Source organism: Hydra vulgaris, chromosome 08 (assembly GCF_038396675.1).
Source record: "Hydra vulgaris chromosome 08, alternate assembly HydraT2T_AEP".
NCBI lineage: Eukaryota > Metazoa > Cnidaria > Hydrozoa > Anthoathecata > Hydridae > Hydra > Hydra vulgaris.
Genome location: NC_088927.1, coordinates 62,279,441 through 62,300,000, shown reverse-complemented (window position 1 = coordinate 62,300,000; position 20,560 = coordinate 62,279,441). Strand labels below are relative to the sequence as shown.

The 20,560-nt window shown below is 25.4% G+C and overlaps 1 protein-coding gene across 3 annotated transcripts in view; it reads right to left on the bottom strand.

Annotated features, from left to right (window-relative positions):
• Positions 1–18,375, bottom strand: part of LOC105845159 (fibrocystin-L) — a 133,944-nt gene extending 115,569 nt beyond the window's left edge. Inside the window, exons 1-5 of one of the 3 annotated variants that reach the window (XM_065804117.1) lie at positions 18,322–18,375; positions 12,946–13,059; positions 8,652–8,729; positions 2,595–2,718; positions 2,217–2,304 (exon numbers count right to left, since the gene is read on the bottom strand). In XM_065804117.1, coding sequence (XP_065660189.1) covers positions 2,217–2,304; positions 2,595–2,718; positions 8,652–8,729; positions 12,946–13,003 — 348 coding nt within the window. In that variant the 5' untranslated portion in view covers positions 13,004–13,059; positions 18,322–18,375. Of the gene's footprint in view, positions 1–2,216; positions 2,305–2,594; positions 2,719–3,498; positions 3,724–8,651; positions 8,730–12,945; positions 13,094–18,321 lie in introns of those variants that run through there. The other 2 variants (XM_065804118.1, XM_065804119.1) reach the window with 2 other exon arrangements.
• Between the last annotated feature and the right edge of the window lie 2,185 nt (positions 18,376–20,560).

Below are 20,560 nucleotides of genomic sequence, written 5' to 3'. Positions count from 1 at the left end.
TATTCAGTGGATATATATATATATATTTATATATATATATATATATATATATATATATATATATATATATATATATATATATATATATATATATATATATATATATATACACACAAACATAATATCAGTGCTGTTTTTTTAAAACCAATTTACTATTTAGAATAATTAGTGTCTGACTCAGAGCCTAAGGTCAACAAAGAAGTAGAGCCCCTTGGGCTCCAAATTATTTTCCAAATAAAATGGACATTTTCTTTCAGTCAGTTTTTCAAATAAGTAATTTATTGTGAAACCATGTATAGATTTGTTTATTATTTAATAAACATAATATAATTGGAAACAAGAACTATCTGGTATCAAATTTTAGCATTAATAAATGGAACCTTTAAAGAAAATAAACTTTCAACAAAAAAATTTGCTTCCAATGCTCAGAACAAAAAGGGGACAAGGGGACAAAATTGTCTATCTTTGATAGATAGTTTTGTTCCCTTGTGGTCTTAAGCTTATTTTATTAAATTTTCATTTTTGAAATGAGTACGTCCCAGTACAATTTGATACCATCAAAACTAAATATATTCTCAATCCGATTTCAAGGTTTGGGAAAGAAGCTCTGAAATTTTGATCTTCAACAAAATTTGGTAGTGAAATAGTTCCAGAGATTGGTCTTTTCCATAGACCTTTTTGCATGAGTCAATCTAAGACACAAACTTAATCAACTTATAACCAAGTTCTAAACTATCCTGATAAACTTTTACCAATACTTCTGCTGTTAAAAGTTTTAGTATACATTTTTCTTAATGTGATTAAGAAATCCAAATCTCAAACATATAGCTTCATAGACGTGCTATATATTTCTTTTACCATCTTTTGGTGAGAGAAACACATAGTTGGTCAACCACTGGGTAAAAGCTAATACTTTTTATTTCTCCTTCTAAGATATTTTTGGCAGCTTCCTGATGTTTTTATTACTTATTATAAATTATTACTTTTTTGATTCCACAAATAATTTCAATGATTCTAATGCAGACATCGCTGATTTAAGAATTTTTTTGGGGTGTTGAATCGCTTGAGATCATGTTCCAAAAGCCTGCAAATAAATCAGTTTTGAGACCATCTTCTGTAGAAGGTGTACGGCTTCATTCCTTGAAATGTCTTTTTATTGGAAGATATGTTGATTAGAGCTTCTTTGATTTTGTAATAAAAATTAACTATGGCTTCATAGTTTGGCAACAAGACTAGCAAATGTCAGTTTTTTCAAGAACTGTCCATTTTCTTTCTTTGATATTTTTTTGATCAGAATTCCAAAAGGTTCTGTACATGCTATGAAAAACATATATAAATTCTGAGTAAAATTAAAGAATTAAACAGCTGATGAACAAGAGTTGGCAGCTACCTTTCCAACTAAATAAAGAGAATGACCACAACATAGTACAAACCTTAATAAATAAATTTTCTCCAATATAAGAGCCTGCGTCTCTTTGTAGTTGGCACTCTTGTTTGCAGCATTTAAAATAATCATGTTTGTACGAAGTACTGTGGATAAAGATAAAACGCAAAAAAATACATAGAAAGAAAAGTTACTTTTTAGTGTCCGAAATGAAATTTCTTTTTCTGAAGTCTCTATTTTGGAAGCCCAGCATTCTTTTTTGTGGGAGCCCCAGCATAACATGCAATTATAAAAATTCAAACTTGAATACACATATACATACATGCAATTTTTTAAACTGTTTAAATTTTGAGAGAAAAATATGAAAAAACATCATTAAATATCTCGAGTTGCATGAATCAGATTAAAAAAATAAAAAATTAAAAGATTAGGCTTAGAATAAATTTAATAATGAACAAGATAAATAAAGTAAATCATGCATTGAAATAATATAATCAAAAGTTTTCAAACTTAGTTTCAAAATTTTAAGCTAGATAAGTTACAAAAAGGTGTGGTTATTAATAATGATACTGTAAAAAACAAGTGAAAATGAAGCAAATATGCTGGATAGAAAAAAGTGAAAAAAAAAAGGACTTTATGTAAAACCTAAAAATTAAAATAGAGTCAAATGCAAAAAAAGTTTGATTTTAATGGCTCGCATCAATCTAAACTAGTTCCCTTCTGATCTAAGTCATTAATTAAACTAAAATTTAAAAACAACTAAAAAAAACAAATGCTAAAAATTAAAAATAATTTCAATTCTAATCTTTATTCTTTTTTAGAGAAAACTTACATAAAAGTAAACATTTGATGGAACGTCTAATCCATTAATAGAAAGTACAACTTTATAATCAAATGTGGCTTCACCATCAGGAATTTTGCTTAAATGATAAAACAAATTTCAGGTTCAAATTATAAATATATTTATAGCATAGAACTTTAATTAAAAAATTATGATATCAGTTAAATAAAAATATCTAAATTAAACATCAGACTTTAAATAATAACAATTTAAAATTTAATAGATAAAAAATGTTATTAATGATATATACTTATTATTACTATTATTATTAATGATATAATCTTATTATTATTAATAATTATATTAATGATATAATCAATGATATAAGTATTATTATTTAAAAAAGTAATATAAAAAATTATAAAATACTCTGTTTCACAAGATAAAATTTCATGACTTGAGGCTGTAGCAACCATTTTACAGTAGTTTACAGAAAAAGAATTTGTATTTATCATCTTTACTGTAATTGTGTTGTCTGATTGATCAGGGAATTCTAAAACATAAAATATAATAGTTTAAAAAATACTGATGGTTTTAACTTATTCTTACTTTTTCTGCGTAAACTTCTTTCAATTATTTTAAGTAAAAAAAAAAAAGTGTTTTAAAACAAAATAAAGAATAAAAAATTTTGAGAAAACAAACTAAGTTTGATCGTTCTTTAAAAAAATACAAAAACTAAACTTATGCAAGTTGAGTTTCATAATAATATTTAATAACAATATATTTTATAATAATATTTTTAAACTTAAGTATAATAATAATATCTTAAGTATTTATGTTATAACAACATTTTAAGTTATTACATATTATTTAAAAATTTTTATTATATTTATACTTCTTTGGTAGTATAAATAGAATAAAAAATTTTACTACTGAGTTTTTAGAGGCAGACACAATAAGTATTCATATAAAATTAGAGGGTTGCATTTAGATAATATTTAAAATACAAGAGATAGAAGGCTAATAAGAGATAAAAAGAAAAAGATATGAGATAAAAAAAATAAAAATTACACTTTTGTATAATAATTTTCAGGAAAAAAAGGTAAATAAGCAAAATACCTGAAAGGGAAAAAAAAAATTTATAATGCTATTTTTGTTTTAAAAATGTACATGTTGCCTTTCCAAAACCAAACTCTTAACCATATAGAATAATATTTTAAAGTAATATTAAAGATTGCAAATATTTAAACAATGAATTTTGCATTTTATATTAGTTTATTATTAATAAGCCTCAATTAATTATACTTATTGAATAAATGTATAAATTACTCACCTTTTATGAGATTTGTTGTTTTAGAATGGTTGTAGAAACGCCATCATTATTTAAATTATTTTATTTTATTTTTCTCAGATGCTTTTTTCTTGAACATTACTCAACAAACTTGACATTTTGATTAGCAGTTAATTGCTTTGAATTTCTCTTCTTCTTTTCTTTTTTAATTTTTTTTTTTTTTTTTTATTAAGTAAAAAACTTTTTTCTAAATTTATTTTAAAATAACTAATGAAATGAATAAAAACTTCTTTAAGATTAAAGCCAAGCGAGGTTTAACTTAAATTTTAATAACCTTGGTAGGAAAATAAAAAAATATTGTAAAGCATTTGTATAAAATACTACTACTGCAAATGCAAAGCTTGTTTTTTTCAACTATATATTTTGAATATTTTCAAATCATTGACATAATGAATTATTAGGTAAGTACATTTTTAAAAATCCTTCAATAAATAGTGGATAAATAAATTATTTTCAAATATTTTATGTGTTAAACAAACAAATGTAGTATACTAAATTTTTATTGAAAATAACTTGGTTTTTGATAAAAATTGTTCACATCACAAATTTACGTGTTATTTGCTTATTCTAAAAAGCATTTTAATAATGGTTTCATTTTTTTCAAGATGCCACAAAATATAATTTTGATGTGGACTGCTTTAACTTTATTGGATGGTTTTGATCTAGTTCATGTGTGATTATGATAATTATACCAAAAGGAATGTATTTAAATTAAGCATTAAAAATGTCTTTAATTTTAGTGTGATAAAGATAATATTACACTATAATATGTAATATATCTTGGTAATCTAAAAATGACTATATTATTTAAATTAAACTTTTTGACGTTAATTAACATATTTTGTATTCAATGCTATGAAGATGTAAAATAAAAAGCTTGAAACTAAAAAAAATTTTCAGTGAAAAAAAAAGTTTCAGACCTATGACTTTATTGAAAAATTTAATTGAGACCACAAAAAGAACACTTCACTACAACTTAAAAGTCATCATTTAGTTATGCATTATAGAGAATACGATAATTAAACATCCATTATGTAAAACACATTTTACATTTAAATCTGACAATAATCTAATGCATTCTCATACTGTTACACAAGTTCTTATAATAACTCTTCAATTTTCTACATGTTTAAGCTCTAAAAATTGATTTATTTTTGCAATTATGTTGATTATATCTTAGTAAAATCCAAGCATTATAGAGAATATGATAACTAAACACCATCTACCACTGTTAAACTAAGTACTTGAGCATGGTACTCATGTACCAGAGTACAATAGATACAGTTTTAAAGAAAATGTTTTGGCAACACAACAAGTGGTTCTAATTCAAAAAGAGAAGAAGGCACAGGCGAGGGCACAAGGTAAAATATTTATTTAATTTTTTTTCAATATGTCAACAGTTTTGTAGCAAATTGAACTATTTGTATCAAAAAAGTTTGTTTTGCTTTTTAATTCTGAAGTAATAAAATTGTAAGTAAGAGTCTATTCTATTACTTATTTATTTAGTTAGAAGACTAGCAAAGTTATTTAAGTCAAATGCGTTCCTAATTATTAACTAACAGTGTTCCTAATTGTTAATTAGCAAATGGTTGATTTCATTTAATGACAAAAACTGTTAATAATCTCATATTCTTTTAAATTAATTTTTGCTTCTTAGAATTTTAACAAGGTTCTTAAAGTTAATACGTTTATACTTGAGTTACATAATTACAATTACAGAATGCATCAAAATTAAACTGCTTTTAAAATATAATTTGAAAATGTCTTATTTTAAATCGGCAAGAAAGACTTATTAAACGCGAACCATACTTTTATAAATATGTAATTAAAAACACTAAAGAAATAGTAATATGTAATTTTGTATTAAGTGAAATGTGCGTTTTAAGGCGGTAGAAAACTCTTAAAATTAAAAATCTTTTTTTTTCAATTTACTACTTAAGTTAATATAAATTATCGCAGATTTTTTATTTCGAGCCTATTTTATGAAGAAAAAAACAATATTATAAACAGATTTTTATAAATAGAAATAACGGTATAAACAATTTTTTCATATTTTTCTTAAAAACGCTAAGTTTATACCGTTGCTATGTAAATTATTACATAACCGACCATTTACGGATACATACGGATAACTATATATCATGTATCCAAAGATAATATATCTTTGGATACATGATATTTGGATAACAGAAAAATAGGTTTTCTTATTTTGAGATCTTTTTGGTAATTTTTTTTTTTTTGTAAGCTAAAGTAAAATAAAAAATTAAAATAAATTTCAAAAAGGTAAATTCTAGCAACAACAAAACTTAATTACTACAAGACTACAGATGTAGCTTTACAAGCATTTATAAGAAAAATTTTATTTGCAAAATGCCGCATATTTATTTTATATACACAGATAAGATAAAATAAAATAAAAAAGAACTAATCCTGGTGTTTTTCGCTTAATCAAAAGTTAGCTTTGATTTGCAGAATTGAAGGAAGAGTTAACATTGCAGAATTGTTGATTTGTTGAAGAAATAAGTACGATTTTATATTTTTAAATGGTTGTTATTAATCGTAGATATCTTTTTCTTTTGTACCAAAAATTGCAGGAAAAATTTCTAGAAGTTTCTTATAATTCAAGTTTGATTTTTCCATATTTAAACTTTGTTCGTTATATAAATATAAACTTTATTTTTTAATTGAAATTGTTTTGTTGAATGAAATTTCACGGAATGTTGTATAATATAAACTTTACTACTCTGATGGTTAACCAATAGAAAAACAAAAAGTTATTTTTTTAATTATTTTGGTGTTCTAAGAAGTCCTTGCGGCCTTATCAAAAAACACCGCGGAATAGCATTTAACCAGGATGCTCACGGCTTCTTCCTTTAAAATGATGCATGTATGGCCAGAGTTAGCTTTAAACTAAGGACCTCCAGTTTTGAAGCTAGAAATCTAACTACATCACGGCTGCTATTTTAACGTGATAAGTTACTTTAAAACAACAAGTTAACTCAAAACAACAGCAAATGTATCCAAATAAAATACCTATATAAGACGCACAAAAATACAATGGGTGTGAAAACAGAATTAATTGAGATAAGTCCCAACCTTAATTTAGCCTCTATAAAAGAAGACTTAAACCCTAAAAATGAGACAGCTAATGAAATACTCGTGTTTATTTCTTTAAGTTTTATGTATGAAAACAAAAATAAATTTGTCACAAATCTTTTAAAACTTATTTGGTTTTACTTTTAGTTTTTTTTGTTCTGAACTCAATACATTGCGCAAGATTAAACATTTAAACACAACTTTGCATAATATTTACCGAGATGACTTTACAAGCATTAGCAGCACAGGTCACCTCAAGTAAATTGTTTATGACGTAAACTCAACAAATTCCTCTCTTTTTTTATCTGATTATTAAGGTAGGGTAGAGCGGGGCTAGCTGAGCAGAGGGGCAGGTTGGGCAATTGAAATATCTCAAAAGTTACGCATCACATATCTAAACATCTAATTGAACCTGTCATTTCGAAAAGGACATAAGTCCAAAACTTTTAACAGTTAGTTTATAAGTTTCAATTAAAAATTTCTGTATGGTTTATGTGTTTTTTTATAAAAATAAAAAATACATAAGTTATATACGTTCTTTATTTATCTACTTCTATACTTAATTTCTTTAGCAACCTAGACATTATTTTAATAAAAATCATATTTTTGCTAATTTTGAAAAGTTTTAGTAAATGGACTTGTGCCCTTTTCGAAATGACAGGTTCAATTGGTCATGGAATTTAAATCCTAACCCGATACCGCAACAAAAGGTTGTTGGAAAGCAGTTGAGTAAGATAGACGGGGACTTTTTCAATTTTGGACCAAAAAAGAAAAATTTGTGCAATTTTTCTCTTAGACGCTTAATAATTTTTTTATCTGCTATCACTTAAGTGTTGATGTTTTAACAATTAAAGGGACTTTCGATTAAAATTATCCCTTTTTATCTAAACCTTACTGTTCTCTATAAAATTTGACTAATGTGTCACATAGTTTAGTTAGTAAGTTGAACGGCTTTGAAAAAAATAAATAAAACTGAACTTATGAATAGAAAGAAACAACTTTAATAAGAAATAATTTAACGGCACATTATTTATATACATTCTTAAAATCATTAATTTTTAAATCAAGATTCAAAGTTCAAGATAGTTGTGTAAAATAATAAATTTATATTTTATGACACTTTCTAACTATTCCTTAAGTCATAAATACCGCCCGGTATTTGTGGCTCATAGGTCATTCCGGTTCAAATTAATGAAATAGGTTATATATCTATTATAGGTTATAAATATATTATACAGCCACGATGATAAGGTTTAGGCTTTCACTTTCAATCTTAAAGGTAAAAAGTTACATAAATAAAATTATCGTTTCGGCCAAGTTCCGGTCAGAATTTTATTAACAACTCAAGTAAATCCGGTTCCGGTTGGAATTCAAAATTTCCAACCCGGTACACCCCTTGTATAAAAAAGTTTATAAATTATACACACGCTTACTGATAGAAAAAGATTTATTGATGATTCACCTAAGTTTTGTACCATGCATACCCATTCATTTCAACTTACCCTAAACTATTGCTTAACATATCCCGCCACAGTAGGTTGAGCTCCGTAAACTTTAGGCAATATCTTTGAAAAAAATCAAAAAATATACTTTACTCCTAATAAATTTTTCGCAGTTTAAATTATCTTTCAAAAGTGAAAATATTATGTAAATCCGACGCATTGTTCATGAGATCTGAAAGATTTAGTAAAAACTGCTTAATTAGCCTTGCTCTAACCTACTCCAAGAAGTCCTTAAGGTCTTGTCACAGGGAATCGCTGAACTAGGAGGTTCATGCCTCCTTCCTTTAAAAATTACCTATCTTAACGATAAAAAAGATCTTTCTCGGCTTCATACCCGACGTCCTACGCTCTGAATAAGTTCTTTAATTTAAACGATATTTATTTAATATTACATTAAACTTGTTAATTAAAATGGAAAGTTTTTATATATTAAAAAAAAAAACTCACTTTCTTAACTGGATAAAAAAAAAGATAAGTTAGAGATAAGTATTTTAATGGGTAAACAATTTATTTAATAATAATTTAAAAAATAAATACCTCGACCGTAAATTTTGATTATAGTTCCTCCCGCATAACTTCCGCAGTTAGGTTGAATGTAACCAATGCTTGTTGCAGCTAGATAAACAGTTTTAAAGATTTAGTAGAAAGATTTAGTGTTAAAGAACAGGATTAAGGTTTAAAATTAAAGTTTTTATTTAAAAGTTTTAAAAGAATTTGCTTATAATATAAAAATCAATATTTCTTTAAAATTTTCAAGATATTAAAAATTATTTTCTTAAAAATGTAATTATTTAATTTACTTATTGTCTAAACAACTATTGTTTATTTCGTTAATTATACATAATGATTGTAATTATGGTATAAATTATGCTAATAATAATAATAATAATAATAATAATGTATTATTAACTGTATTAAAGTTATTGCTAATAAGATTATAAAAAATATATCACTAAATATACAACATAAAAGTTTTTATTTAAATAAACTCTGATACTTTTACATAAATTAATGCATTGAAAATGTTTTGTAATAAGTTACTTTTTTTTAACCACATCCTCAACATTAACGCAATTTGACTCTGTTGGAATTGCGGACACGCGCAGAGTGGATTTTATTAAAGTGAATATTTCAACAAAGATGTTTAATAAACTAAAATGTTTAAAACAAGCTTCATCAAAGTTACTGCATGAAAAAGTTTTTTTTAAAATTCACTGTTTTGTCTGTAAAAATAGCGTAGATTTAAAAAATTCTTTGTTCGGTGTAGACATGAAAGTATTATAGATATGTAATACTTCCATGGTGTAGATAAGATGATTTTAAAATGTCAGGTCTGCATGATGTTAAGACACCAGATGACATAGTTGAGATCTGATGTCTAAATTATGGCAGAAATTAAATAAAATTGTATTCCATAAAAGTAAATTTATGGCACTTTTGCCAGTTATTTTTTTAATTGTATCAAGAATATAAATCAAGCCATAAAATGTTGAAAAAATCAGCCAGAAGTGGTAAAATATGGCAAGAGGACTTTAGAATATGAACATAAATTAGAATATAAATGTGGTTTTACATTCTTTACTTTACAATAACCATCACTTTAAATTTCTACAACTTCCTTAGATTCATTGTAAATAACATATTTTTAAAACTCTATTTGCATACAATCTTTTTTAGTCAAAAATATGTTTACAATACGATTCATCAATCTTCACTAGGCCTGTAAATCGAGCCGAACGAGCCAAGCTTGCCAGGGCTCGGCTTTGCTCGTTTACATATTAAGAGTGTTCAGGCTCGGCTCGAGCTCGTTTCGAACATGAGATTCTTTGTTCGAGCTCGGCTCGTTAAGGATTAGTATTGTTTGGGCTCGGCTCGTTTTACATGTTGCTCGAGCTCAACTGGTTTAAAACTCGAAATAATTATTGTAACTTGTTAGTTTAAAGTTCGTTTAGTAAAAAAAATGGTTCGTTAAAGGCTCGCCTGTAAAAAATGCAAGTCCAAATCAACAAACAACATAAAAAATCCTACAGTCTATTAAACATGCAAATAAACACCATAATGAAATAAGATCCCACAAATCTATTAGTTCAAAATAAAAGTTAAAACTAATAGTTCAATGTTCAAACTTAATGTTCAAAGTTCAAACATAATGTAAACTCTCACAAACATAATAATTCCTATTAAACACTGCACTCTAATAGTTCAAATTACATTTTCACAAATATAATATATATATATATATATATATATATATATATATATATATATATATATATATATATATATATATATATATATATATATATATATATATATATATATATATATATATATATATATGTATATATATATATATATATATATATATATATATATATATATATATATATATATATATATATATATATATATATTCGAGCTTTAATCGAGCCTATATGAACAAGCCTATGATGTTCAAGCTCGGCTCGTTTAATAAACGAGCCTAATTTTTTGTTCAAGCCCGGCTCGTTTACCATTCGAGCCGAACATGAACGAGCTCTTGTCGAGCCGATCACTGAGCCGTTCACGAACACGAGCCAGGATTTACAGCCCTAATCTTCACGTTTGAATGACCTTATAATACTCCACTGTGATGCGGTTCAAACATTTAAGTCAATTTCTATTTTATTATTTTACAGTTTTTTGTTCTTCATTTCAATTTTTATACAAATATATAAATAAAGAAGAAAAAGTATTAAAAATAACCAATAGTTAAAAAAGAGGACGAGAGGAGTTGTCGTCAAGAACCTTAATATTAAACGCCTTAAACAATTTCTCAATTTAAACTATAATATGTTGTAAAGATGAATTATATTTAGATAAAAATAATAAGTATTTATAAGAGCATGATTTCTGTTAACTCCGTTTTGTTAGGTTTTTTTAAAACCTGGTTCTGTGAATTGCACATAATTTTCTAAATAGATATCATGACTATTATTTTAAGATCGAACAACTATATCTTATTTTTCGAAATCGATGATCTAAGCCAAATAACCTCTAGCCAAAAGATTGCTCTTGCATTTTTAATACTGCGATCTGGTGTTGTTATGACTTTATTTTTACATTCGTTGTAAACTTGTTTTGGAAATAATAAAGTCGCATTCGGTCATGATTAGTCTTTAATAAAAAGTTGACCGTTTATCTTTCTCTTATACAATATATCGTCTGTATACAAGGGAAATACACTAAGTCTATTTTTGGCAGTATGGAGTTATATATACCACTATTTAGTATTTTAAATTCTCTATCGTTTGATATACCACACAATTTTAATAAATCAATTATTAATGAGTTTTTAAGATTTCTACTATTACACAAAAGCTTATTGCTTTAACTATTACGCAAAAACCTATTTGTTCATTATCTCAAAATAATGTATTTAGACTTCGTGCATTTCCCTTGTATACCGACGATATATATATATGTGTGTATATATATATATGTATATATATATATATATATATATATATATATATATATATATATATATATATATATATATATATATATATATATAGTATATATATATATATATATATATATATATATATATATATATATATATATATATATATATATATATATATATATATATATGAATATATATATATATATTTATATATATATATATATATGTACATATATATATATACATATATATATATATATATATATATATATATATATATATATATATATATATATATATATATATATATATATATATATATATATATATATATATATATATATATCGTAAACATTATAAACAACAGTTTATAATGTTTTTTATACTACGTATAACAAACATTATAAACTGTTGTTTATAATGTTTGTTATACGTGTTAATAATTTTTTTCATTCCATATATTATCATTCACTATTATTTCCTACAGAATAAAAATCTCTCCCGTTATCCCCTAACACATCACACACAGGCATCTTCAGAATACAAAGATTTAACATCAAAAGTATTGAATATTAAGATATTGGTAAACATTCTTCTTCGCTTATCGCAAATGCGCCATAGATCATTCCCTTAAAACGTTTGTGCCGCAATCTAGTTTTTTTTGTTTTTTTTAAGACATTGGTAATAGCAAATTTAGTATCTTCAGAAACAATACAATACCTAAAAATATGTTCTGTGACTTTATTTAAACAGTCTAGCACTTTTAAAACTTAAAAAGTCATAAGGATCAAAATAGCACCGCTCTTTTGATCCTTATGACTTTTTTTTTTCGATCCTTAGAATAAGCAATAAAAGTAAAACATTTGACTTACTATTAAACATTTTACTCAAGCATTTTATTAGACTCTTTAAAGAGTCTAAAAAAGCACTTGAGTAAAATGTTATTAACTTACTCAAATTTGAGTAAGCTAGGCACTTACGTTGATATTTGCTTTGATTACCCAGAATACTTGTAATTAAAAAAGTTATTAAATTATTCGGCAATTTTTCAAAAGTTTATTTGTAATTACATCTATTTATTATCATTAATTATTTTAATTAATTAAATCTGTAATTATTTAACTTAGTTAATTTAATCTTAAACACATAAAATTAAATAATATTGAAATTTAAATAAGTATAGTTTAAAATAAATTATTAATTATTAATATTAAGTATTATTAACTATTTATTTAGAAATAACTTATATTGCTGATTAATTAACTTAACTAATAATTAGCTACCAAAAATCAAAAATCAATATTTATTTAAACTATATAATAAAAAGTCATAATTTATACAAATACAAAGTTATAATTAATAAAGCTTATAAATGATACTTACCAATAACTAAAGACTCTCGGACCACAAACAGAAGGAGAAATGATTTCAAAGTTTTCATGATAATTTTTTGCTGAGTTCAAAGTACTACATGACATTCATCTTCAGCAAGTTATCCTAATTAAAAGCAAAAACATATTTGAAACATGATGAAAAAAACAAAGATATAATTTATATTAATAGTTCGTATTTTACATGAATAAATAATAGTAATTCATTATTATCAATAATTTTCAGATAATATGATTAATAATTCAATTCCTTTTTTGATCATTGTATCAATAACAAAAATGCTTCTTTCAAAATCTGTTACTTTGGTATGATTTATTTATTTGTTTGGTTATGTAATAGTGCTTGCGGTTCGAATATGAATAAGTTAAATATAAACATGTTATGTTAAGTCATGAAAAAGTTTCATTTACGAATAACAAACGATTTATTAATAAAATTACAACAAATAAAAGTAATTATATATTAGGTTCGTATTAAACTTGAATCTTATGTTTGAAATCTAAACTAAATGCTTTAGAGGCGGATTTAAACCTCATCGAATGCTGCAACTGACGGGGTAAAAAAATTGATATAAATATTGACATTACGATCTGTACCACCCGCCTAATATTAGAATGTCGATCTTTTTATTTATGTTAAAAAATTTATTTTGAAAAAAGCTTGCAGTGAAAACTATGCTTTGCAGAGGATGAAAAAATTGTTTTACAAAACTTCCTAATGTAAATCATATTAAGCAGGAAATGAGAAAATCGGACAAGTTAATTGGCTCCTCACTGCAGCAGTTATCAAGGTTGCAAATATGCACCGTTGTATCAGGATTTAACTAATGTATTTTAAACAAAGTATAATATTATTTAATCATGATAAGTAGACAAAATAAAGCGCTTTTTAAATTTTAACATCAAAACATGGCTTGAAACTTGTTTGAAAGTTTTCTAAAAAGATTTGAAATTGTTTTGTAAAATTAAAACATAACATTTTTTTTTCCAATTTGAAGCAAAAGTAGTATATATATATATATATATATATATATATATATATATATATATATATATATATATATATATATATATATATATATATATATATATATATATATATATATATATATATATATATATATATGTATATAATTATATATATAATTATATATATAATTACGTTTTTTCTGTGTTTACTGAAAACTGGCCAAAACTAATCGAATCAGGATTTGTTCTTATTTGTTTCTTAATTTTTACCATATTTAAGGATCGTATTAGTTAAAATGCTAAAAGCAATCTTATGACTAGTTAACTTAGTTTTGAATCGTGTTTGCATTAAGATAAATAAAACTAAGATAAGGGTTTTTATCTTCAATCGCAAAAATGGCTACGTATCCTCTCCCTCCTCTCCTCTTTAATTTTGTTTGTTTGCACAGTGGGCGTGTTACGTCATTTACAACATGATGTATGGCGCTTTTTTTTTGACGGGATAAACTAAAAATCTGCGTCCAGCCCTGATTCTTTGAAAAAATGTATTAACTCTTATTAGATTTTTTTAATTACTTTTTGTAAATACTTTGTGTATTACTTCATCCATTTTACGGAATCGTGGAGGTTTTTTCGGCGTTTTAAATAGATCATTTTCAGACACGAAGCAAAATTTCAAATTTGGGTATATGAGTATATTTTACAAAAAATTGGCACTTGGTTGGGGGTTGTTAAGTCTCTAAAATTTTTTCTCCCTTTACCCTGAGACTTGAATGTTTGTTTTAAAAATTACGCTATGAATCCCTTTTAAAAGTTTTTTAAATTCTCTTTTCTTTAGAACATTTTTTAAAAGCAAATGCTCCTTAGGGTTATTTACTTTTACTATTCTAAACTAAGTGTATATTTATCAACGAATTTTAAATTTCATTAACTAATATTTTAGTGTTCTAATGTTCTCAAACACCAAAAAAGCTGCTGCAATCCTTGATTTATTGCAATGAAATGGTTGTGCTAAAAATGATTTCATAACAATATAATCTATAGTTGTGTAAAGGTCTGAAAATTAGCGTCGACTTTGTACTTCTTACTGCCAACAATAACTCAAGGTTTATAAATTCTTTTTAATACTAAATAAATAAGCCGTAATTATTAAAAAATATGGTTTTCTAGTATAGTGGTCTAATATATTTTCCAATATACGTGCCTGCAGAGTGCACAATAGGGTAATGTACATAATACTTGGGAGATGAAATATTGTCTTCCAGCATACTCTATGGTTGTTTGCTATCTAAATTACATTTGCATTAAAAATCAAAATAAAGTATAAAAAAATATTTTTCGGGCCTGAATGACAAAAAATACTAAGTAGTTATCAACTAACCACTTCCTGATAAAACATATTAATATTCAAATGTTTTAAAATCATTTTGTTAATGTTAATAAAGTGTTTGTTCATATTGTCTAGAGTACTTTTGATTTGCTCAGAGTACTTTTGAATGCATTAACTGTCAAAAAAGTCTTTATACTACGATTCATTTTATGGAATTTTAGAAATTGCTTGTTTTTCTCAGCGAAATTTGACGTTATGTATAAAAATGATAACAAAAAAAAAATTAAAATTTAGAGAAGAGATAATTTTGCGATAAGATGAACGTTTCTTTCGAGAATTTTTTTTTTTTACGTTAATAACTTTGGCACATCGGCATCATTAACATTGGCAGTATTATACATTCATATGCATCTTTTATCCTAAAATTTTAAAACGTAACTTTATAATATTATTATAATTATGTTGTTAATTAATTCAAATCTATTCTTAAAGAATAAATTTGAATTGATTAAATTGTTGCTAATCAATTCAATTTTATTCTTAAAGAATAAATTTGAATTGATTAACAACACATTGAATTCAAAATAATTAACTGTGCCTTTAATAGAAATTAGTGTTTATTGGCAATTAATTTATCGGAACAATAAAGAAAATTAGTGAACACTTTTCAAAAAAAGAAAACAAGTTAAATCCTACTCTGCCTTTAAAAAATGTTAATCAAAGATGGTTTTACTATTTTTTCAGTCAGATCAAACTGGTGTAGCTAGTCTGAGTTGTCAACTTTTGTGTGTGACAAAAATAGGAAAAAACGTTTTACCATAGCTAAAACGGAACATATAAATGGCTTTCATATGACAGTAAGGAAAAAACTTTTTTTGCTAGATCTGCATCAAAAATAAAAATGCTTCTGCATAGCTTTTTTGTAGAGATTTAAACTTCACAGAACATCAGTTGAATTGTTTCATCTAAATCAGGATCAACAAGAAAAAATAGAAATAAATAACAGTAACAATAGATATAAGGGATAATAGCTTTATCTAAAGCTCTTTTAAATTTTTTAGTAGTTTTATAATTTACTTTAGGAAAAATTTTAAACCATCGACCAACTGTATATGTTTTTGTTTACTTTGTTAGCATTTCTTTATTTAATAACAAAATGCTTTTATTGAATATAATTAAGAAAGGCTTTTCCGTTCGAAGGAGAGATGAAGAAATTTTCTTATGTTTTCATCTTGCATGTTATCCATAAGAAATTTACTCCCTATTTCATGCTCTACCTCTACAAATATATTCACCCCTGTATTGAGCACTCTTGTCATATTTGGGCTGGTTCTTCTGAAGAAGCCCTTTCAAATTATGACAAAGTCCAAAAACGTATTGTAAGTATAGTTGAACCTGGTCTCTCTGTCAAGCTTGAGCCGCTTATGTATGTATGTATGTATGTATGTATGTATGTATGTATGTATGTATGTATGTATGTATGTATGTATGTATGTATGTATGTATGTATGTATGTATGTATGTATGTATGTATGTATGTATGTATGTATGTATGTATGTATGTATGTATGTATGTATGTATGTATGTATGTATGTATGTATGTATGTTTGTATGTATGTATGTATGTTCAAGCAAACTTGTCTATTAGTTTATGCGTAAGTAAAAACTAAACACATAAGAGCATAGTTGAAACTTACAATTAAAATGGCTTTAAAATGGAGTAAGTTTATACACCTGTTGAACGATTATGCTAGAACTTTAATAAAAAAATGAAATAATTTAACGTCTTGACTATAAAACAAGACGTGTCTGTTAAAATATTAATACATCATGCTTTCTTTAAAACATTTTTTCCACAGTTATCATGCAATTAGCTAATGTAATTTTGCTGCAGCTAACAAATTTATTTACTTAGCCAATAAATATATTTATTAAGTATTTAGTAAATGTATTTATGAGCCATTTTTTTATTACTTTTTTTAAGCATTTGCGATGAATATTTGATTATACCTCGACGAGACAACAAATTATGTGTTGTATAAGAAATCATTTGTTGTCTCGTCCTAATATGATAAAAAATTCATAGCAAATGAATAAAAAAGCGCTTTGTTATATAAATTCAATATAATGCTTTTATTACACAACATCACGTATAGAGACAACTGTTTATTGATGCCACCTCCAACTCAGACGCAAAAACCCCAAATGTCCACGCAAACCCAGATACAAAAACAATAAAACAATAGTTTATTTTTAAAGTTTTGAACTAAATTTAAACTTCATTTATTTTTGCATTATTGTATATATATTATTGTATTTAATAGTCTCATGGTATTCAAAAGATACGACTTTTACCAGTGGGCACAGTACGTTTTTAAAACGTTCTTTGGACGTTTTTATTAGGTTTAAACCTTATAAAAACGTCTAAAAAACGTTTTAAAAACGTGCCGTGCCCACTGGGAAAAAGATTGTAATTTTGCATAGTAATTATAAATTTAATTTAAAATAGTTTTAAAAAAAATATGGCTCTATTATTTTTTTTTTTTTTTTGATGATTTAAGTTTTTTTGGCAAACTCATTTGACATAAATTGGAACCTAGACACGTTTTTGCTTTTAAATGTATACATGATTTTGCTTCATTCTCGAATTTAATTTCAAGGATCAAAAAAAGCTATAAACGAGCCTGCCATAATGCAAAAGTAGAAACAAAATGTAGTTTTTATAGAATATTTTTTTATCACAAATAATAGTTATATCACAAGCGCTGCTTTGTGATAAAATCATTAGGTTATTTAGAGCATCTTTAGTTAAAAAAAACAACAGCTAAGTGTTTTTTAAAAATATTATTTTCTTTAACTTGAGCAACTTGTTTTTTTTAACTTTAAGCATTAACATGTTGTCCAGACAATATTTTTATAAATTTGGTTTTGACAACATTAAATGTTAATTCAAAATTTTTTTATATAAAAATGCTGTAAACTAAAAAGTCTCAATAAAATTTCAAATAACAAATTTATAAAACTTAAAAAAACGTTTATGTTTTATTATATTAAAAAGTACATCTTACTTTTTCTGTGTATCTTCGCCTTAATGAAAACCTATACAAAAAACTTTAATTTTTGAAAGATTTTTGAAAATAATTCTTATATAACATTTGTATAATTAATTTTTTATTAATCGTTTGAGAAAACGAATTAATTGATTTCCTAATTTGACGTTAAAGCTCAAAGTGTCAGTTTTAGCCTATAGATTCCAGTGATTTGTTATAAATTAACCTGTTCAGAACTTTTACTTGTGTGGCTGCTTTAAAACAATTTTAAGACACTAGTTTTAGTAATATGTTTAAACTTGTTGAATAATTAGATCATCAATAATTCAAATCGTTAATCAATTAAGTTTAGACCTAATTATATTCTGTTGTTAAAACTACGAAAATTAATCTTTAGCCCTTATAGTCTTATCCCAGCAATGCAAATCAAAAATATTTTATTAAAGAATTTAATTACAGTCGACAAAACAATGACACCTTAACAATACAACAATGATAGGAAAAAGGCACAACAATGACACAATATTGACAGAACACCGACACAACAATGATCAAGCAACGACACAACAATCTCGCAAAAATGACACAAACATAATGGACGAAGGTTTATTACTTTTTTTTTGTTGAAGTTTTTACATTTTTTAAAATAAAGTTATAAACTTTTTTAGTAATTAATATGTTTTCTTGATAAAAGTTTTATGTTAAATTTTTTTTAGATTTTATATTTAAAATTAATAAAATGTTACCGAAAAAAAGTTCGGTGTATTAGATTTGGATAAAATATTTTTAAGTTAAAAAGTTAATCAAAAAACCTCCATCAATATAATTATCAACGGCTAAAGAGAAAATTTAATATTATCTTGTTTTTTAAAAATCAAAATGAGAAACAAAAGTGAAGTTCTTATTAGGTTGTTCTCATTGAAGTTCTTTTTTTAATTGATCAGTCTGACTGCTCCATACTGTCTAAACTAATGTTTTTTGGACACGTGGTGTTTTTAGAGTGATTAAAATACAAAAACTAAGTTAATTTTTTCAATAAGTTCTATATTATTTTAATTCTTAAACTTTATACAATCGCTATATATTATTGCTTAACTTAATACTGCTCATTAGTGCGCGTTTACACGGAGTTTTATTATAAATAAGATTTAGCATGCTCTTCCTCTTTATATTTTTGACCACCCGATGAAGTATTCTAAATCTTTATAATCTGTTAATATCTGCTTAATCAGTAATAAAATCGAAAACTTTGATTCATCAGCTTAATTAGTAATAAGATTACTAATTAAGCTAATGAAGTTTTATTAGTAATCTAATTAAGAAAACTTTTTATTGATTGACTGTTGTACAAAATGGCCGGACGACTTAAAAGATTGCAAATTATATAAATCAGGAAAGCAAGATGAAGGAAGCGAATTCCAAAGAGCTGATGTTCAAGGAAAAAAACTAGACGAATAAGCGTTTTTGGAGCACTTAGGAACAGTCACAGAAAAAGGATGACACTTAATTGAATGACGAGTAACACGAGAACGAATTTTAGTAGATGCCACAAGAGACGCTAGCTCTTTAGAGCAGTGCCCATTATAGTATTTGTAGAAAAGAGAAAGAGAAGCAACATTACGACGATGTGATAATGGTATATACTATAACTATGTTTACAATGCGTTTTTGCAACTTGTCTAAAAGAGAAAGGGCATCATTAGAAGATCCGCCCCAGATATGGCAACAGTATTCCATACAAGGCCGGATTTGAGATTTATAGAGATAGAGAATAGAATCCGAAGTAAGAAAGTGACGAGCTCGATAAAAAGATGCAACCTTAACAGATGCTAATTTTTCAACTGATTTGATATATGGTTTCCAAGAAAGATTGGAAGTAGGAGTTAATCCTAGAAGATGAAGAGTAGGTGACTCATTGAGTACATCACCGTTCATAAATATAGGAAGATCTAAAATATTGCGATAACGATTGGCTGAAAATGATTTCAACATTTTTTAAATGTTGGCCCTACAAAGTGTGCTGCTTAAGATATATGGTTGTTTTTTTAATATTTTAAATACTAAGTATTTTTACAGGTAAATGATTCTGAGGAAGAATATAATCCATTAAAAAGTTCTCAATATAATTTAATTAAACTTATTAGATTTGCAATGGAGGCTATCAGGTATATAAGATTTTTATACATACTGAGTTTAGATGAGAGGGTGAATATAGAATGTTAAGGGATCACATATAGATAATATACTTTGCTTTTTC